This window comes from Anomaloglossus baeobatrachus, chromosome 2 (genome assembly GCF_048569485.1).
Source record: "Anomaloglossus baeobatrachus isolate aAnoBae1 chromosome 2, aAnoBae1.hap1, whole genome shotgun sequence".
Lineage (NCBI taxonomy): Eukaryota > Metazoa > Chordata > Amphibia > Anura > Aromobatidae > Anomaloglossus > Anomaloglossus baeobatrachus.
Genome location: NC_134354.1, coordinates 802,896,868 through 802,919,561, shown reverse-complemented (window position 1 = coordinate 802,919,561; position 22,694 = coordinate 802,896,868). Strand labels below are relative to the sequence as shown.

At 41.6% G+C, this 22,694-nt stretch overlaps 1 protein-coding gene across 4 annotated transcripts in view; it reads left to right on the top strand.

Moving 5' to 3' along the window:
- Window positions 1-21,810, top strand: part of LOC142292395 (gastrula zinc finger protein XlCGF66.1-like) — a 189,546-nt gene extending 167,736 nt beyond the window's left edge. For 3 of the 4 annotated variants that reach the window (XM_075337742.1, XM_075337746.1, XM_075337743.1), the window contains 5 exons: window positions 3,671-3,762; window positions 3,838-3,913; window positions 4,841-4,914; window positions 5,022-5,130; window positions 20,902-21,810. In XM_075337742.1, coding sequence (XP_075193857.1) covers window positions 3,671-3,762; window positions 3,838-3,913; window positions 4,841-4,914; window positions 5,022-5,130; window positions 20,902-21,788 — 1,238 coding nt within the window. In that variant the 3' untranslated portion in view covers window positions 21,789-21,810. The remainder of the gene's footprint in view (window positions 1-3,670; window positions 3,763-3,837; window positions 3,914-4,840; window positions 4,915-5,021; window positions 5,131-20,901) is intronic. The other variant, XM_075337744.1, reaches the window with a different exon arrangement.
- The last annotated feature ends 884 nt before the right edge of the window (window positions 21,811-22,694 follow it).

Sequence of the window (22,694 nt, the reverse complement as noted above, 5' to 3'; positions counted from 1 at the left end):
CTATGTAAATTACTAAAAATCTCCCACCTGCGTACCTCAGTGTATCACCCTCAGACGGACGGTCTGGTCGAGCGCTTCAATAAAACCCTAAAGGGGATGTTGAAAAGGGTAGTGGATAAGGACGGGAGGGATTGGGATAGTCTCCTGCCATATCTCTTGTTCGCCATACGAGAGGTACCCCAATCCTCCACGGGCTTTTCACCTTTTGAATTGGTCTATGGGCGGTGTCCCAGAGGCCTGTTGGATATTGCCAAGGAGACTTGGGAGCAAGAGGTGACTCCTTACCGCAGTGTAGTTGAACATATAACACTTATACAGGACAGAATTGCGGCAGTTATGCCAATAGTCAAAGAATGTTTGGAGCGCGCACAACGCGCCCAAAGCAGGGTGTACAACCGGGCGGCTATAACACGAGTTTTTCAACCCGGGGATCGAGTGTTAAGGCTACTTTACACACTGCGATATCTGTCCCGATATCGCTAGTGTGGGTACCCGCCCCCATCTGTTGCGCGACACGGGCATATCGCTGCCCGTGCCGCACAACATCGCCCAGAGCCGTCACACATACTTACCTGTCAAGCGACGTCGCTGTGACCGGCGAACCGCCTCCTTTCTAAGGGGGCGGTCCGTGCGATGTCACAGCGACGTCACTGAAACGTCACTGAACCGCCGCCCAATAGCAGCGGAGGGGCGGAGATGAGCGGGACGTAACATCCCGCCCACCTGCTTCCTTCCGCATAGCAGCCGGGAGGCAGGTAAGGGGAGCTTCCTCGTTCCTGCGGTGTCACACGCAGCGATGTGTGCTGCCGCAGGAACGAGGAACAACTTCGTTACTGCTGAAGTAACGATTTCTGAGAATGGACCCCCGTGTCGCCGATTAGCGATTTTGCACGTTTTTGCAACGATGCAAAATCGCTTAACGGTGTCACACGCAACGGCATCGCTAATGCGGCCGGATGTGCGTCACAAATTCCGTGACCCCAACGACTCCGCATTAGCGATGTCGCAGCGTGTAAAGCCCGCTTTAGTCTTGGTACCTACTGTAGAAAATAAATTTCTTGCAAAATGGCAGGGGCCGTACGAGGTGCTGGAAAGAATAGGTGAAGTGAATTATAAGGTACACCAACCAGACAAGTGAAAACCCCAACAAATCTACCACGTAAACTTGCTTAAGTCCTGGCGGGACAGAGAGAGTCTGGTAGTGGAAACTACCCTTGATAGTGGGCCTCGAGTGGCACCAACATCTGAGGTAAGTGACCCCCAGATAGTACCACCAGAGGTGGGTATTGCAGACACGCTATCCAAGACCCAAATACAAGAAACCAAGGAGTTCGTACAGAGAAATGCAGATATTTTTTCAGAACTACCTGGCCGTACTAACCTAATTAAACATGACATTGTCACCGACCCTCAGAAACGTGTACGGTTAAAACCGTATCGAATTCCTGAGGCTCGGAGACAAGCCATTGCCCGGGAAGTAGAGAAAATGCTGGCGCTCGGGGTTATTGAGGAGTCCTGGAGTGAGTGGGCTAGTCCTATCGTGCTGGTGCCCAAGCCCGATGGGACTATCCGGTTCTGTAATGATTTTCGCAAGTTGAATGAGGTATCGAAATTCGATGCCTACCCCATGCCAAGAGTTGATGAACTTATAGAGAGACTAGGTTCAGCCAGATACATATCCACTATTGACTTAACAAAAGGTTATTGGCAGATTCCCCTCACTGACTCTGCCAAAGAGAAAACTGCCTTTGTTATGCCACAGGGACTGTTCCAGTACCGGGATATGCCATTTGGTTTGCATGGAGCCCCAGCCACCTTCCAACAACTAATGGATATTGTCCTAAAGCCCCATATCCAGTATGCATCCACATATTTGGACGATATTATCTTTAGTGATAACTGGGAAACTCATTTGCCAAAGGTGCAAGCTGTCTTGGACTCTCTAAGGGCTGCCGGGTTGACTGCCAATCCCAAGAAGTGTACATTGGGGTTGGAAGAAGCTCGCTATCTGGGATACATCATTGGTAGAGGAGTTATAAAACCTCAGGCAAACAAAGTAAACGCCATTCAGAATTGGCCACAACCGGTCACCAAAAGACAGGTCAGAGCCTTTTTGGGGATCGTTGGTTATTATCGACGGTTCATCAAAAATTTTGCTACCATCGCAGCCCCACTCACGAATCTTACCAAGGGGTCAACCTCTGTCTCAGTAAAGTGGAACGCAGAAGCAGAGGATGCCTTTCAAAGGTTGAAAAAGGCTTTATGTGACCAACCAGTGTTGGTTACCCCAAACTTTACACGAGAGTTTATTGTTCAAACAGATGCCTCTGGTGTTGGCCTCGGCGCGGTGTTTTCACAAGAAGTGAACGGCGAGGAACACCCAGTGGGCTATCTAAGCAGAAAACTTATGGAGGCAGAACAAAAATACAGTGTGGTTGAGCGAAAAGCCTTAGCTGTGAAGTGGGCCCTGGAAACCCTGCGCTATTATTTACTAGGGCACCGATTTAGGCTAGTGACGGACCATTCACCCCTGACATGGATGTCCCAGGCAAAAGAGGGCAATGCGCGGGTGACACGCTGGTTCTTGGCGTTACAAAATTTTAAATTTTCAGTGGAGCACAGAGCAGGCACAGCGCATGGGAATGCAGACGCGTTGTCTAGAACGCACTGCTTGCTAAGTCATTGTGTCCGACCCCACGGGCTCGAACAGAGGGGGGGAGTATGTGAGATGCCGAGGGGAGAAGTACTAGAGAACAGGTATGTTTCCCCTCGGTTCATTTCATATATCTCCATGTATTGATTGTGGAGCGGTTTGGCCCATGCAAATGGGCTGGGAAAAGCTGGGAACATTATATCTGGCTCAGCAATAAGTTAGTCACTGAAGCCTGTTTATTTCATTGTAATTTTGGGCTCGGTTTTTCCTGGAGCAATCAGTAGGAATGGCAGTGGGACTGGTTGCTCCCGTCTCCACATTCAATCCAGGGTTTTGATTCCCCACTGGATTAGCTGAAATAATCAGGAGGCATTCAGTACAGAGAGCCTGCTGAGGAGAGCAGGACAGGCTCATGGCTGCTGGGGCTGAGACTCCATACCTCCACTGGCTGTGCTGAGGAACCCACACAGTAAGAGAATACTGTTTTGTTTGTTACATAGGTTTATTTTGTAGTTAGCCTTCTTTTGTTAGTTAGTGGCCAGACGGCCTTAGATGTTTATTTTCCTGTTTTTGCATGTGTAACACTGAAGGATAAGTGTACACAATAAACACGGCAGTCATCTGTGAATCCATAGCCACTCGCTTGGACCAAAGCAAAGATCCCAGCTGAGCTATATCCCCTGTCTCACAATAGATGTACGGGGGGGGGGTCGTGTAATCACTGTGTGTGGTATATAGATATACCGGGGTCGTGTAATCACTGTGTGTGGTATATAGATATACCGGGGTCGTGTAATCACTGTGTGTGGTATATAGATATACCGGGGTCGTGTAATCACTGTGTGTGGTATATAGATATACTGGGGTCCTGTAATCACTGTGTGTGGTATATAGATATACGGGGGTCGTGTAATCACCATTGGTGGTATATAGATATACAGGAGTCGTGTAATCACCGTGTGTGGTATATAATATAGATATACGGGGGTCATATACTCACTTCTGTGTTTCCCACAGATGGAGCCAGGAGGAGGAATCCCCTAGACAGATGCCCATCTCCTCTCAGTTCCCGCAGCAGCCCACAGGAAAATGTCCGGGAAAGTCATCATGTAGGTGGCGCTATCGCCTCACCCACATACGCCCCTAAATCATTGATTCATGGCTCATTTCTCTTGTATTTTTAGGCTGACGATCTGATTGATATTAAGGTTGAGGTGCTAGATGAAGAAGAGGAGACGGATGTTATGGCCGAGCAGCAGTGTAAGGAGGGGAGATGTTCATGTCTGTTAAGCTGGTGTCACACATAACGACGACGACAACGACGTCGCTGCTACGTCACCATTTTCTGTGACGTTGCAGCGACGTCCCGTCGCTATCGCTGTGTGTGACATCCAGCAACGACCTGGCCCCTGCTGTGAGGTCGCCGGTCGTTGCTGAATGTCCAGCTTCATTTTTTGGTCGTCACTCTCCCGCTGTGACACACACATCGCTGTGTGTGACAGCGAGAGAGCGACGAAATGAAGCGATCAGGAGCCGGCACTGGCAGCTGCGGTAAGCTGTAACCAGCGTAAACATCGGGTAACCAAGGGAAGACCTTTCCCTGGTTACCCGATGTTTACGCTGGTTACCAGCCTCCGCTCTTGCTGCCAGCGCCGGCTCCTGCACTGTGACATGTGGCTGCAGTACGCATCGGGTAATTAACCCGATGCATACTGTAGCAAGGAGAGCAAGGAGCCAGCGCTAAGCAGTGCGCGCGGCTCCCTGCTCTCTGCACTGTGACATGTAGCTGCAGCACACATCGGGTTAATTAACCCGATGTGTGCTGCAGGAGAGCAAGGAGCCAGCGCTAAGCGCGGCTCCCTGCTCTCTGAACTGTGACATGTAGCTGCAGCACACATCGGGTTAATTAACCCGATGTGTGCTGCAGGAGAGCAAGGAGCCAGCGCTAAGCGCGGCTCCCTGCTCTCTGCACATGTAGCACAGCGACCTTATGATCGCTGCTTCTGCTGTGTTTGACAGCTAAGCAGCGATCATAACAGCGACTTACAAGGTCGCTGTTACGTCACCGAAAATGGTGACGTAACAGCGACGTCGTTGTTGCTGTCGTTTAGTGTGACACCAGCTTTAGAGGGTCACCCAGATACTAATCCCATCATCACATGGAACAATCTCTTGTGTCTCCTACAGATGGACTCGGGGTAATAAATCGTCTAGAGAGATGTCTGGCTCCTCCATATTCTCAGGACTATTCAAGTCACCAAGTAAATGAATCTGACACCACATCTCTGTACGGCCTCACTGTGGTTATGGGGCTTCTTCTGTTTTTGTGTTTCCTGTGTTTTAATGTATTTTATATATGTGACATAAGGGCGAAGATCTGACTGATATTAAAGTGGAGGATGAAGAAGAGCAGATGATGGCTGATCAGTTGTGTATGAGTGACATGATCGAGAAGAATCCTGAAGAACAGACTACAGGTGTGTAATAAAGACAACAAAAAGTGATATCACAGGGGTGTAATAATGACTATACACAGTAATATCACAGGGGTGTAATAATGACTATACACAGTGATATCACAGGGGTGTAATAATAACTATACACAGTGATATCACAGGGGTGTAATTATGACTATACACAGTGATATCACAGGGGTGTAATAATAACTATACACAGTGATTTTACAGGGGTGTAATAATGACTATACATAGTGATATCACAGGGGAGTAATAATGACTATACACAGTGATATCACAGTGGTGTAATAATGTCTATACACAGTGATATCACAGGGGTGTAATAATGACTATACACAGTGATATCACAGAGGTGTAATAATGACTATACACAGTGATATCACAGGGTGTAATAATGAATATACACAATTATATCACAGGGGTGTAATAATAAATAGGAATAACGTTTGGAACACCATTCTAAGTCCGAACTGGGTGCAAAAACCTAAAAAAACATCACTATGGGGAGATAAGGTATGCACACCAGTGACTATGTAAGGGGAATACATGAAATAGCAGAAACTGCTGTGTGAATACTGACTTGAAAAATCCAATAGCTATATGTAAGAGTGAAAATGTGAAAAATGGAATCTGCATTACTGCCATGAACATATGAATCAAGAGAAATTTAGCTACTGAATTGTTCAATGCAATAGAGCCCCAACACTACGCCAAAGTATTTCTCTACGTTGGGGTCCCTAGCTTGTGTGTGTCCTCTCATGCAGTTAAAAAACTTACCGTGTATGGGAAGCTGAGACCCAGGCTATTTATGCATATGATATGGATTGGCAATAGGTGTGGTTATACCTAAAAAAAACATCACTATGGGGAGATAAGCATGGCAGTAATGCAGATTCCATTTTTCACATTTTCACTCTTATATAATGGCTATTGGATTTTTCAAGTCAGTATTCACACAGCAGTTTCTGCTATTTCATGTATTCCCCTTACATAGTCACTGGTGTGCATACCTTATCTCCCCATAGTGATGTTTTTTTAGGTTTTTGCACCCAGTTCGGACTTAGAATGGTGTTCCAAACGTTATTCCTATTTGTTAGTATTTTTTCGTTTGTGAACCCTCCCCATACACACCTATTGCCAATCCATATCATATGCATAAATAGCCTGGGTCTCAGCTTCCCATACACGGTAAGTTTTTTAACTGCATGAGAGGACACACACAAGCTAGGGACCCCAACGTAGAGAAATACTTTGGCGTAGTGTTGGGGCTCTATTGCATTGATCAATTCAGTAGCTAAATTTCTCTTGATTCATATGTTCATGGCAGTAATGCAGATTCCATTTTTCACATTTTCACTCTTACATATAGCTATTGGATTTTTCAAGTCAGTATTCACACAGCAGTTTCTGCTATTTCATGTATTCCCCTTACATAGTCACTGGTGTGCATACCTTATCTCCCCATAGGGGTGTAATAATGACTATACATAGTGATATCACAGAGGTGTAATAATGACTATACACAGTGATATCACAGAGGTGTAATAATGACTATACACAGTGATATCATGGGGTGTAATAATAACTATACACAGTGATATCATGGGGTGTAATAATTACTAGACACAATGATCTCACAGGGGTGTTAATGTTATGGTGAAGAATCAACAAGTGGACACAATTGTGAAGTTGAACGAAATGTATTGCTTATTTTAAACTTTAAAAAAAAAAATAACTGAAAATTGGGGCGTGCAATATTATTTATCCCCTTTAAGTTAATACTTTGTAGCTCCCCCTTTTGCTGCGATTACAGCACAAGTCACTTGGGGTATGTGTCTATCAGTCTTGCACATCGAGAGACTGAAATTCTTGCCGATTTTTCTTAGCTCGAGCTGAGTGAGGTTGGATGGAGGCATTTGTGAACCGCAGTTTTCAGCTCTTTCCACAGATTTTCAATTTGATTCAGGTCTGGACTTTGACTTGGCCATTCTAACACCTGGATACGTTTATTTGTGAACCATTCCATTGTAGATTTTGCTTTATGTTTGGTTTGGGATCATTGTCTTGCTGGAAGACAAATCTCTGTCCCAGTTTCAGGTCTTTTGCAGATTCCAACAGGTTTTCTTCAAGAATGGTCCTGTATTTGGCTCCATCCATCTTCCAATCAATTTTAACTATCTTCCCTGTCCCTGCTGAAGAAAAGCAGGCCCAATCCATGATGCTACCACCACCATGTTTGACAGTGGGTATGGTGTGTTCAGGGTGATGAGCTGTGTTGCTTTTACGCCAAACATATCGTTTGGCATTGTGCCCAAATAGTTAGATTTTGGTTTCATCTGACCAGAGCATCTTCTTCTGCATGTTTGGTGTCTCCCAGGTGGCTTGTAGCAAACTTTAAACCACACTTTTTATGGATATCATTGAGAAATGGCTTTCTCCTTGCCATTCTTCCATAAAGGCCAGATTTGTGCAGTGTGCGACTGATTGTTGTTCTATGGACAGACTCTTCCCACCTCGGCTGTAGATCTCATCCAGAGTGATCATGGGCCTCTTGGCTGCATCTCTTATCAGTATTCTCCTTGTGTGAGATGAAGGTTTGGATGGGCAGCCGAGTCTTGGTAGATTTGCAGTGGTATGATACTCCTTCCATTTCAATATGATCGCTTGCACAGTGCTCCTTGGGATGTTTAAAGTTTTGGAAATCTTTTTGTAACCGAATCCGGCTTTAAACTTCTCCACAACAGTATCACGTACCTGCCTGATTTGTTCCTTGGTCTTCATGATGCTCTCTGTGCTTTAAACAGAATAGTGAGACTATCACAGAGCAGGGGCATTTATATGGAGACTTGATTACACACAGGGGCTTATATTTATCATCATCAGTCATTTAGGACAACATTGGATCATTCAGAGATCCTCAATCAACTTCTGGAGTGACTTTGCTGCACTGAAAGTAAATGGGATGAATAATATTGCACGCCCTACTTTTTGTTAAAAATACGGTTGACGTGACATATGCTAAGCCAGTATATTAATGATTGGAGCAAAATAGGTGCAAAAACATATGTGGATTTATTCAGTAGAAGTTAAAGTCATTACAGAAAAGTAACTTCTTGTCTTTAGTTAGTGAAGAGAAATAGATAAGTAGAGAAAAAGAGTTCATTTATCTTACATAGCTGTGATGTTGTGATAAGCCGTCCCTCTCTGGATCGTCTGGTGAGAATGCTCCCATTCTTCTTCTGAGTGAGTGTTCTTTGAAGTGTGGTCTGCTTTTATAATTCAAACCCCACCCCCTGATTCTCCTCATCTCTTTACATGGTCTTACAAGAACTAACTATCATTTTTAGTTAAGCATTATGTCATATCACGTGATTCATAATTTGCAGAATAAGTGTCCTGCGCAGTGGAGACTTGTAAGACTAAACCACTTTACCATAGAATGTAAAATATATAGACCCTTTCGAAGCTCGCTGACCTTTGACCTTAGTGTAACAGTAAGAAGATTCTCAATGCTAATTTCAGATCTTTGCACAAATTCCAGTTAGAATATAGCACTACATTGTCAGCTACTTGATGAACAATGTCAGATGGCTTGGTTCTACCATGTCAAATCTTTGGTTAGAGATTTCAACTCACAGGCTCTCTTAAAGGGATGGGCGAAATACACACATTATATGAATGTATGTATTCAAGTTTATGAATCAAATCTCCATAAACTCACTATTTTACAGTCCCCCCTTTTTGAAGATTTGATGAATCCCCGGGAAACCCTAACTCATTCATCATCATTCGTATCACATACATTCTAGTTGAAAATTCTAGACCAATATCTGACTTGATAAACCAATCTAAAACTTTCTGTCAAAAAGTCATCTTGCGATTTAACATTCCTCTAAGAATGTTATCTTCCTTTTTCATTTCTATTTTTATATTCTTATATATCTTCTGAATTCTACACATCACAAAAACTTGATAAATAATACACATCAAAACTAATAAAAATATGATTATGATGGGATTAAATAAAACATTTCCAACCGCTGACTGAAATGATGACTGAGACCAGGAATGTACCGATTTCCCAAAACTTTTCCACCAAGTTCTACCTGACATTCCATTCCATTCGTGTTCAATATCACTTAATTCACCTTGTTCATGCCTGAATATAATTTCTGCTTCCTTTAACTGTTTCGTTAATAAATCTAACAAACCCTTATCTTTCTTTATTTCACTTGTCCACATATCCCAAGGAAAATCATTTATTTGTGATAAATTGAATTGTATGGGAAATGCCGTTAAGTTTCTCTTTCCTATAGAAGTGATATTAAAACTTACTTCCTTCTTTGAAAGAGATCTCACATTTCCTTCTATACAATACAAACCCATAGGTAGGTTTTCCTTATGCACACAAGTAGAATATAAAACAGAAACCATTTCTGTCTCAGACATGACCTGGAAACAAATCTTATTTGGACTTACTGGAGTCACCAGATCATGTAGTGTCTGTACAGTCTCTATTCTCGCATGACAAGAGGAATGATTATGAAAACATGAATGATAGATCACCTTATCCTGTCCAGGTAGACACATCACCTTAGAAACAAAATGTAAACATGAAGAAATGTCTACTTGTTCAGTGTTCACTCCATCAAATGCAAAATCTGTGTACTGCAGTTGATAGAACACTTGTTGTGTTTTACTCACAGGTATACCCAAAACTGTAACAGGAACAATAGTCCCTTCTCTTCCGATCACTGGGATTAGCGATGTGCCAACACAAATGTTTCGTTCACATCCTAACCACTTATTTACACACAAATCCGTATGATTCAATGCAAAATCGTACTCTACAGGTAAATTTCGCAGTATTCCCAGTGGAATAATTCCACTCTGTAAAGCTTGAGCAATCAACTTCAGATTAGAGGAATACTCTACCTGTATCTCCAGGCACGCTTTAGCTACTTGTGTTTCGTGTGTGCTTTCCACAAGAGCTAATGTAGCATCCTGTAGATGTGACACGGAAGACCCTAGTACAGCAGCTGTATTCATAACCATCTTTTCAAGAAGTTGATTCAAACTCTTCTGAATCTTTACACCTTTTCCTCCAATAAAACCAATATTATCCAAATCTGACTTAAGTGTCTGTATATTCATGGCATTAGTCAGACTTCCCACTGTCCCAATTCCTCCCAGAATTCCTTCTAACACTCCTCTCTTACTCCTAGTCTGAGTTGTTCTTCTCCCAAACCATTGTTCTATCCCCATCTCCATGTTTATGAGATGTGATTGACACTGAGGAAACCTGGTAGAGATCTTCCAATGAGACATATTAAAAGTCCATACCATTGTCATAAATTCTCCATCCCTTAATAAGGACTTGGACTGAAATTGATTAAGTTGAAAAGGAGTAGATGGCATGAATCTTGTGTTTGTGCATGCATTATCTGTTACTGACCAAATATTCACACTAACGTCTTTACAATGTCTGTAATGTGTCTTTGTTTCAACGCAACACTGGTAAATTCCAGAGTCCCTGGAAGATGGATTTTCTATGGAAAAAATGAAATTATCATCCATCCATCTGATATTACCAATCTGACCTCTGTGAATGACATTAGTTGGACTGTTTAAAAAACTTCCCAAAAATGATGAATTCTTGGTCCATGTCATCAGAGACTCAGAAGGCAATTTCAATCTTGTGTTACATTTTAACATTATAGGAAATGTATTTTCTTTGCTATGTATTGTCTGTGGTGAAACCCTTATTTCCGGAACTATAGTGTTAGTAACGGTAAACACTACAGATACCTAAACTTGTACAGGTTCCCGTGTTATCTGGAAATTCCATGTTTTGACCCAATCTTTATCTCCTTCTGTAATGGAGAGTAAAGAAGGATCCAGAATTTTCCCAAAAACCTGAGTTTTTAACAAAATTTCTGTTTTGGATCTTCCAAACTTTCCCCTAGCAATCATGTAATTTGTAATATCACCGAACCATACAGCAGGTTCATCACCTCTGATCTCTATGTTCCAGTATAGTACATCTGTAGGAGAACATTCCCACGTACCCGTTTTATTATTGTGTACATATTCTCCTTGTAATTGTGTGAATCTAGTTTTAGGTCCTGCAATAGCATGTAATATTATGTCTGTGTCGTGTACGAAATATAATTCAATGCAACATTTTGTTCCATATCCCATGCAGATATTCCCTGTTATCTCCACAGAATCATCCGTGATGTTCTCTGTCAGGAAGTTCAGTGTCTCTGATCCTCTCGGTCTTCGTGAATGTTGAATCTCTCTAGTCCTCTCATTCACATCATTGGCGATTGTTCCTTGATGTAACATGTAGACAATGACGGAAATAAAGCAAAGTAGCAGGAAAGTAGTTCCCATCACATAGAAGCTTGTCTTGAGCTTGGGAAAATGTTCTTTTTTCAGAAGGCTTGATGTCATCTTTCCTTCAAAGTCTGTAGGTTCCTTATTCCAGTTCGTATAGGAATCCATTTCTTCCTGGAAAGAAATGCAGTATCATTATTTTGCTACAAATATTTTGCACTGATCAATATGAACCCACACTTTTTGTGTTTTTCGGGTCTTTTTTACCACATTTGATGCTCGGTGCACGAGAATCATGACTTGTCCCATAGTCTCAAGGACTTCAAATGGACCTTCCCAATTACACTCCCATGGACCACTCTTGCGAAAGGTTTTGATCATCACTAGAGCACCTTTCTTGAATTTGGACTCATTGGGTGGCTCCATTTTCTGCATTCTCGATGCCGCATATGGCAGAATCGCTTTCAGGTTCTCCTGTAGCGATCTCAACCATTGGGACCTTGAGATAGCATCTTTTTGTGGAGTGGATAAAAATGGCTCATGTGGAAACCACAATGGCATTTTTCTTCTCGTCATCAACTCAAACGGAGTGAATTGAGTTGTAGAAGAGATTGAACCTCTTATACTCATGAGTATGAAGGGTACCTTGTCAACCCAAGTGTTACCTTTGTCCAAAAGCATCTTTGCAATTCTGGATTTGATTGTTCTATTCATTCTTTCCACAATTCCCGCAGATTGTGGATGATAGGGGACATGAAATTGCTGTCGTGCCCCTAGAATAGCACAAGCAGTTTGCATGATTTTACCTGTGAAATGGCTACCTCGATCGGAGGTAATCATTCTTGGGATCCCCCAAGTGCAAAAGACATGTTGTACCAATTCCCTTGCTGTGGACAAAGCATCATCTTTCCTAACAGGTAATATTTCTACCCATTTTGAGAACACATCTACCACAATCAATGCATACCTGAGACCATGTTTACCTGAGGGTAAAGGACCAATATAGTCTATTTGCAGTGTAGACCATGGACCATCTGCAGGTGCGATTCGTAGAAGTGGTGGCTTCTGTCCTTTAGGTCTTGGATTTATTTGGGCACAAATGAGACATGATAGTACAACACTTTGAACTGTTTCGTCCATTTTTTCCCAATAAAATTTCTCCTTGAGAATGACTAACAATTTCTGTTGACCCAAGTGACCTAAACTCTCATGGTTGTATCGAGTGAATTCTACCTGTAGATGTTTTGGTACAACGGGACGCAATTCTCCATTTGAATCGTGACACAAAACCCCATTTTCACAGATAAAAGGAGGCTTTGGATCATCCTGAGAAGTAACAAGAGAAGGATCTTTTCTCTGTTCTTCTGCAAATGAAGGTATGTACGTGTCTGCTCTTTGAACCCCTGAAATCTCAGAAGGTTCAGAGTCAAACACTTCCTCTCCTGTCTGGGCAGCTTCTTTGGCTAGAGCATCTGCGGTTGCATTTCCTACAGATAACTCATCATCAGATCTTTTATGTGCAGCGACTTTTACTATACCAAATCTATTTGGGGCCCTAGATGCCATCTCAAAAATTAATTTTAGAGTATCGCTGTGCACCAAGGCCTTGTTGGAGGAATCTACATAGCCTCTCCTTTCCCAAACAGGCAGATAATCAGTTAGGGATCTGACAACATAGGAGCTATCACTGTAGATTACCATTGGAGTTTGATCATCAGCTTCATTCAGCTGTAGGACCATTCTTACCGCTTCTATCTCTGCCCTTTGAGCTGACAAATGACTCGGTAACTTGTGTTTTACCACTTGTCCTCGCTTGGAATAGAAAATTCCATATCCTGTGTGATAGTGTCCTTCCAGAAAAAATCTAGAACCGTCTACAAACACAGGTTCATCTGCGTCTTCCGACTGTCGTCTGAAGAGAGATGGACTTGGTTCATGGAACGTTTGTAGGCAATCATGGGTTTGTCCTTCATACTGCATCAATTGAGGAAGAACATATTTGGCCTTATAATCTACCTCAATTTGATTTGGAGACAATGAGAGCAACCAATGGGCAAATCTCTGATGTGACACACCTGGGCTGTTTTTCTCAAAGAGAAGTTTCAGTGTGGAATGTGGCGTTTGGAGAATAACCTTTTGGAACCTGATGATGTGTTGAGTGATTTTTATTGCAAAATACACTCCCACCAGGTGTCTTGCGCACACCTCAAACCCCCTCTCAACAGGTGAGAGAAGCTTAGAGAAGTAACCCAAGATTCTCCATTCCCCCCCTTGCAGCTGCAGCAAAACCACAGAGATGCTTGTCTCTGAAGTGTGTGCTTGAAGCGCAAAAGGTGCGTTCTGTTCCACCATACTTAACGCAGGTGCGTGTTGTAGATCATGTTTCAATTGTGTGAAGGCTTTTTCCTGTTCGACACCCCAGGGACCAAAATAATCATCATTATCACCTTTTAAAAGATCATACAAAGGTCTGGCTTTGTCAGCAAAATTTTCAATGAAATCCCTTGAGTAATTTACAAGTCCTAAAAAATGTCTTAGTGCCTTGTGTGATGTTGGAATTGGAAGGGATGCGATTGCCTCAATTCTGTCCTGTAGGGGTCGCCGTGCACCTGGACTTAGCAGAACTCCTAAAAACCTGACCTCAGTCTGCATCAGCTTGACCTTTTTGGTATTCAGTTTTAAACCTGCATCATGCAGCAGCTCAAACAATTCTGCAAGTAGAGCCACGTGCAACTCCTTGTCCTCTGTACTCAACAAGTTATCGTCCACATATTGCAATAAACATTCCGGACGAGAAAATTTCGACAAAACGTTTGCTAGCGCCTGATGAAAAATGCTTGGCGACATACTAGCCCCTTGAGGAAGACGACAACATACAAATTGTTGATCCAGGTGGTTAAATGCAAGCCTATATTGACAACTTTTCTCAATCGGTATACTGAAGAAACCATTACTGATATCCAATACGGAGAAATACTTTGCATTCAATCTCGACATCATGTCATGTGTATCAGCTACAATCGGTGCAACATTGGGAGTAAACTTATTGAACATCCTCAAGTCCAATAACATCCGATAGCTACCATCGCTTTTCAGAACACACCACAATGGATTGTTACAAACAGAATTTGCCTTACGTATCACACCTTGAGCCAACAATTCCTGAATAATTTTAGACATCGGAGCAACTGACTCCGGAGGCAACTTATACTGACGCTGTGGAGGCGGATCTCGGCCTTCAATTTTAACAACAACATCCTTCATGGTTCCAACCTCATTCCTGTACTGAGCCCATAAAGAAGGAAACCGCTGTACTATCTCAGTCAATACTTCATCACCACCAGTTTCAGGCCACAAATGATCTGCTGACACTACATCGGTCAAACAAATGGTCCCGACATGACTATATTCAATTGGATCAAAAAGTACCGCCTTACAACCATTAGAGTCTTTCCAAACTGTTTTGTTACCCAAATCAATAATCCAGGCATGCTTTTCCATAAAATCAGTGTCAATTATATTCTCAGTATCCTGACAACACCAGATATCCATTTTCGTTTTCAAAAAACCAGGTATTTCCAAAGAAACATCCTGCGCTAATGTCACCTTTGTTCCATTTTTACCACTGAAACCAACAATTGTACATACAGGGGAATCTGGCTTTAAATGTAAATCAACATTTGTGACACTCAATTGCGCACCTGTATCAAGGAGAACTGTTACTTCCTGACCTTCAAGATTTACCTTTAAAAATGGTCGACCACAGCTATCCATTGAAACTCGAGTGACAAATTCCAGTGGATGAAGCCTGGGCACCGGCTTTGCTAGTCAGGAGGATGGAGAAGGGAGAAGAGCAGCAGGTGTCTTGCTCCTTCCATCCAATCCCTGTATGGTCATTTCCCTTATTTGTCTGGTCAGAGGTGCATATGGTGACTAGTTATTTCTGTTGTCAGTATGAGTGGGCGTGTATGAAGGTGGAGGTGCTGAAGATGGGGGAGGTGCACTGGATGTGTTTGGCATCAGTCCATTTTCTTTACCCAGCCTTTCCTCAGCTCCCGCCCTTAGGAATTTCTTGCATTCCCACTTCAGATGTCCGGGTAGGCCACAGAAAAAGCAGTGTATATTGCTCTTTCTGTTACCCACCCCCCGAATTCTTGTTTTTAGAATTCAACACCGGTCTTTTGTTTTTGGTTTGTTTTTCCTGGGATACTAATGTGTCAGTGGTCCCCTCTATCATAGCTATTTTTGACTTTACCTGATTTTGCTTCATTCGTCTACGTATTCTATCAATAAATGACGTGGCCTCTTGTAAATTGTGCATCCTAGAAGCAATTTCGAATGAAGCAGGGTCCAAATATTTAAACTTTTTAACAAAGGCCTTGACCATGGAAGTCGGTTCTTGATCAGGTCCGATTTCCATTATCAAACGATATCCTTGTTCGAATTTCACTAAGAATATGTATGGATCCTCCTGTATGTGTGTCTTAAGGTTTTCTAACAATTCGACTGTTGGGGTAGACTCTCCTGTGGTAAAAAGAATTAACTGTCTCAGCCTATCTTCCTTTGTGTCATGAATCAGGTCATCGTGTTCGTTTGGCCTAGGTGTTGCTTGTAACCTTTTTGCCATGTGGGAGGGAAGCCATACCCTGAATATCTTGTTTCTCTGTTCATTCGTCAGATTATATTTATCCGAATGTGACTCAAAAATGTCCGCATTATGAAAGGCGTCCATTTTATCATCATATTTGGGTATGTCTTTAATGATTTTCATTAATTGGTCATGGATTTTAATGTTAAGACGGGCTGCCTTATCATGTAACTTCTTTTTTTGCAGTCCCTCCTCATTTAGACTCTCGTCCTCAGCTGTATCCAGCCGTTCCGGTATGTCGGAACCTGAGGCAGGTGATGCGGAAGCATCTGTCTTGTTCTGTCTTGTAATAACAGATACATATTTAATATCTTTCCGTAATTTTGATATTAAATCTGCTCTTGTTTCCAACTGATCTTCCAGATGTTCGATATGTTCTGCTAATATTGAACAATTTGGACAATCTGTTGTTTCTGCATCTGTGATGTGTGTATCTGTTGTATTGGGTGTATCTGTTGTATTGGGTGTATCTGTCACCATGCAGATGGTGTGCGCATATGGCTGTGCCCCACCCACCATGGAGTTGTAAGTGTATACCATACCCAATACATTCTGTATCTTTTTCTGTAATCGTTTCACAGTAAAAAACTTCTTATCTAACTTAGCATTCTCAATTTCACTTTGCTGGTACAGATTTGACCATAACTGTGCGTCACTATGTGTATGGTCAAATAAATACTCCACATGACTTTGTCTAGAATAATCATGAATGAAATCCATATCTCACCAATATGTGATGCGTTGTCCTGGAATGGCTCCAATCGTCTATGGGTCGATCGTCCTGGATTGGAAGTCCTCAGATGTCCGTCAAGGCTTGACACATACGACCTCCGTGCAGCTTGTCACGTTAAACCTCTTCAAGGTTCTGTGATGTAGACACAGTGTATCGTCTTTGCCTGCAGTCTTTGGACAGAGATTTTACTCCACTGACCCCCCTTCTCGGACAAAAGGCAGGGAATGACGTAAGAAAAAAAGTCCCACAGGAAGAAAAGGCAGTGTGAAAAAAATCACCCCGCACAGAAAACAGCTGTGCCTCTCAATCATTCAGGCTGATGCTCGCCAAATATGTTAAAAATACGGTTGACGTGACATATGCTAAGCCAGTATATTAATGATTGGAGCAAAATAGGTGCAAAAACATATGTGGATTTATTCAGTAGAAGTTAGTCATTACAGAAAAGTAACTTCTTGTCTTTAGTTAGTGAAGAGAAATAGATATGTAGAGAAAAAGAGTTCATTTATCTTACATAGCTGTGATGTTGTGATAAGCCGTCCCTCTCTGGATCGTCTGGTGAGAATGCTCCCATTCTTCTTCTGAGTGAGTGTTCTTTGAAGTGTGGTCTGCTTTTATAATTCAAACCCCACCCCCTGATTCTCCTCATCTCTTTACATGGTCTTACAACAACTAACTATCATTTTTAGTTAAGCATTATGTCATATCACGTGATTCATAATTTTCAGAATAAGTGTCCTGCGCAGTGGAGACTTGTAAAACTAAACCACTTTACCATAGAATGTAAAATATATAGACCCTTTTGAAGCTCGCTGACCTTTGACCTTAGTGTAACAGTAAGAAGATTCTCAATGCTAATTTCAGATCTTTGCACAAATTCCAGTTAGAATATAGCACTACGTTGTCAGCTACTTGATGAACAATGGCAGATGGCTTGGTTCTACCATGTCAAACCTTTGGTTAGAGATTTCAACTCACAGGCTCTCTTAAAGGGATGGGCGAAATACACACATTATATGAATGTATGTATTCAAGTTTATGAATCAAATCTCCATAAACTCACTATTTTACACTTTTCAGTTACTTATTTTTTTAAAAAAAGTTTAAAATAAGCAATAAATTTCCTTCAGCTTCACAATTGTGTCCCGCTTGTTGATTCTTCACCATAACATTACTATTTTTATATTTGAAGCCTGAAATGTGGGAAAAGGTTGAAAAATTCAAGGGAGCCGAATACTTTCACCAAGGCAATGTACAAAGATTTATTAAGGAGTTAATCCAAGGTGCTGGGTGCACAAAGTTAAAAACAGTGTGGGTGGAAAAGTTGGTAATAATCCGACCACAACACATCACAGCACTACCCTAACCCTATATTCTGTCACATTCCCCTTCATGTTTGATTTTCATACACAGCGTTTTATTGATTGTTCTGTTTGTGATCTACTTTTGTATAATAAAATCATGTTATGTTGCACGCAATACTCTCTTGTTTTGTCACGATTTCCTGTGTAGTGCACAGCAATGGTTTAGCCTTACATGGCACACCATTTGCTATTATGTCTTGCTTCAGCTTGAGAATTTTTGTATTGATTTATCTGTACTGGGTACCATAATATAGGGGACCCTACTCCAAATGTTTTATTTATTTTGCATGCCATAGATGCACACAGCGCCTGTGAGTGGAAGCATCAGACACGCTGTCACTCAATGTAGGGAGCCTCAGTCTGCAACCAATCACAGGCGCCGCTGGGCGGTAAAAGCAATGCATATTCAATTATCGGCTCCGGAAGTGAATGCGTTGACCTAGGAGTATACAGCCATGACGGAACATTGGTGAGTACACTGCGCGTGCTATCCCGCCATCACTTCCACCACAATTTTTAATCGCTGGATTCTGGTCACTATATACATATATGAGCATTGGATTCTGGACCGGAACCGGATTTTTAAAAAAAATTTAGCAGGGACCCGCTGGTCCCGGTTATCTGCAAGTCCATTCATCTCTACCAAAGACATTAAAATATACCCCCAAGTTTTTTTATAAATATATCAAAAGGAGAAAACAAAAGGATGGCATCGACCCAATAAAAGATTATAACAGGATAATTATAGAGGACAAAGGAAAAGCTAAAATATTAAACAGGCACTTTTCATCAGTGTTCACCAAGAAACGGACTGTTCCAGGGATCATTCAACAAGGCAAAAATCAAAAGTTCTCCCAATATAACTAATTTAACACAAGAGGAAGTACACCTGCATCTGAGTAAATTACACATTGACAAATCCCCTGGGCCAGATGGCATTCATCCACGAATATTTAGGGAATTGAGTTCAGTAATTGACTGACCGCTGAATCTCATCTTCTAAAGGCCGCTTTACACGCAACAACATTGCTAACGAGATGTCGTTGAGGTCATGGAATTCGTGACGCACATCCGGCCTCGTTAGCGACGTAGTTCAGTGTGAAACGCACGAACGACCGTTAACAATCAAAATTACTTACCTAATCGTTAATCGTTGACTTGCCGTTCCTTTCCCAATTATCGCTGCTGTTGCAGAACGCAGGTTGTTCGTCGTTCCTGCGGTAGCACACATCGCTACGTGTGACACCGCAGGAACGAGGAACATCACCCTACCTGCGGCCTCCCGCAATGAGGAAGGAAGGAGGTGGGCGGGATGTTCGGCCCGCTCATCTCTGCCCCTCTGCTTCTATTGGGCGGCCGCTTAGTGACGCCGAACGAACCGCCCCCTTAGAAAGGAGGCAGTTCGCCGGCCATAGCGATGTCGCTAGGCAGGTAAGTATGTGTGACGGGGACTAACGATATTGTGCGCAACGGGCAGCGATTTGTCCGTGACGCACAAACGACGGGGCAGGTGCGATCGGCAGCAACATCGCTAGTGATGTCGCTGTGTGTAAAGTGGCCTTCAGACTCGCTTGTAACAGGGTTGGTGCCTCAGGATTGGAGAATGGATGATGTGGTACCAATTTTTAAGAAGGGTAAGAAGGTGGATCCAGGCAATTACTGTCCAATAAGTTTGACATCAGTAGTGTGCAGTTTTTTAGAGCATTTTAAGACATGACATGCAACAATATATTACAGAAAATAACTGATAACTAGCATGGATTCATGAAAGATAAGTCATGTCTAACCAACATGTTGGGTTTCTATGAGGAGGGAAGTGCAAATCTGGGTATTGGTAATGAGATTTATTTGGACTTTGCAATGGCATTTGATACTGTGCCACATAACAGTCTTGTAATGAAGCTCCAGAAGCCGGGACCAGGGAAAACTATAAGCAAATGGATAAGGAATTGGCTAAAAGATAGGAAAAGAAAAAGAGTCGTCATAAATGGTACATTCTCTAATTGGGCTGTAGTCAGCAGTGGCGTGCCACAGGGATCTGTGTTAGGACCGATTCTTTTTAATCTCTTTTTTAATGACCTTGTGGATGGGATTGATAGTAAAGTGTCAGTCTTTGCTGAAGACACCAAACTATGTAGGATATTAAAAACTGACCTTGATAGTACAATATTACAAAACGATCTGGATAAGCTGTCAGAATGAGCAGATACTTAGCAAATGAGATTTAATGTTGATAAATGTAAAGTAATGCACCTAGGACGGAGTAATCCTATAGCTGCGTATACATTAAATTAAAGTAAACTCGGGACTACAGAACAGGAGAAAGAGCAGGGCATTCTGATTACAAATAAACTGAGCAGCAGCACTCAATGTCAAGCAGCAGCAATAAGTGACCACTGATTGTATACAACACACTAATATACTTTTACATATAGCTGTGTAAAGGAGGAATCACACGTGCAGTTTTACCGCAGTTATTTTAACCAAACCCAGAAGTATGTTTTAAAGGAACATGGAAATATAAAGAATAGATTTTTAAATTCCCTAACTGCTTGATCTACTTCTGTGTTTGGCTCATAAATGGCATTAAGAACTACATGCATTTCCACCTCTGTACATGTAGTTGTCAAAGTGTATACTGTTTTAGGAAAAATAAAATAATTATTTGTAATTTTTAATCTTAATAGAAAACCCCAGAAAGAACCTTGTGGAAAATATTGTGTTATCCCTACATAGCAAAGTTGAGGATGAAGATCTAATGGAGAACTCTTCAGGAGAAGACCTGAACAGCATACATCCAAGACTCCACTGTACAAATTTATCATATAATTACATTAATCATATGGAATTTTTACATGACCAGTCGCAGATTATCACAAGTACAAGTAGCAAAAGTGGTAAAAGCTTTCAATGCAGTGATTGTGGAAAACAGTTCACACAAAGTTCAAATCTTTTTATACACAGAAGAACTCACACAGGGGAGAAGCCGTATACATGTTCACTTTGTGGGAAATGCTTTACCCGCAAATCAGGCCTTGATCAACATGAGAGAAGACATACAGGGGAGAAGCTATATTCATGTTCAGTATGTGGAAAATGTTTTGTAGATAAATCAAATCTGGTTAAACATGATAGAATTCACACAGGGGAGAAACCATATTCATGTTTAGAATGTGGGAAATGTTTTACAAATAAATCACATCTTGTTCTACATGAGAGAAGCCACACGGGGGAGAAGCCATATTCATGTTCAGAATGTGACAAATGTTTTACAAATAGATCACATCTTGTAACACATGAAAGAATTCATACAGGGGAGAAACCATATTTATGTTCAGAATGTGGGAAATGTTTTATTACTAAAACCAAACTTAGAAATCATCAAAAAATTCACACAGGGGAAAAACCATTCAAATGTTCAGAATGTGGCAAATGTTATATTAATAAATCTGATCTTGTTAAACATGAAAGAATTCACTCAGGAGAGAAGCATTTCTCATGCTCAGAATGTGAGAAATGTTTCACAGATAAATCTAGTCTTGTGACACATCACAGAATTCACCCAGGAGAATGATCATTTTCTGAATGTGTGAACTGTTGCAAAAAATAAATAAAATATTGATTAACTCAAAGACAGTGTTAGAAATTGAGTTATTTAAACACAAACAGATTTTCATATTACACACTCAAACAATGCAAAGAAAAGAAAGTATGGACAGCATAAACATCGAACACTTTCCTCTTTTGAGGGCATCTGACCTCTTAATACTGTGAGTCCATCCCTCGCTATTGGATTTGTTCAACAACCAGTAAATTATATATGCAAAGAACACTCACATTTTGCCCTATATTATATTCAAGATATCCCAATGTATAATGAAACAATTGTACATGTCCTCTAGGTATGAACCTTCAATTTCCCCTGAGTACCTTTAATATCCTCCAAGAGATACCATTCTGAGTATGTGTATGTGAAGGGAGAGACTATAGCATTCATTTCACTTTTGGGCATTGTTTCAGAATACATTTTCTCCATTTCTTAAAAAACTCCATCAATATATCTTTGTTTTTTTCTGTTTCCAATTTTTCTACCCTGAGTAGAGATTTAATTTGGCCCACCACCTCTTCCAAGGATAGAGCAGTCCCCTCTAACCATTTGCGTAGGATGCTCTTCTTGCTTATCATGGCTATGCTATGAAATAATTTTGGTTTGTTGGTCTCATGTGACCCTTCTTCACTCTCCTCCCCCATATCTTTATAATGAAAAAGCCATAATATCATATCTAGCTGTACTCCCCATATAGTCGCAATGAGTTCCTGCAACTTCTTCCATAATTTCTGTGTCTCTATGCATAGCCATATCCCATGAAACTTATCTATTTTCAACATCTATTTGGAACAGTGCTGCAGTTTGTTTATACCTTGTCTATTCGGGATATTAAAACCAGAAATGTCTGTCATGCACTCACCGCCGGGTGAA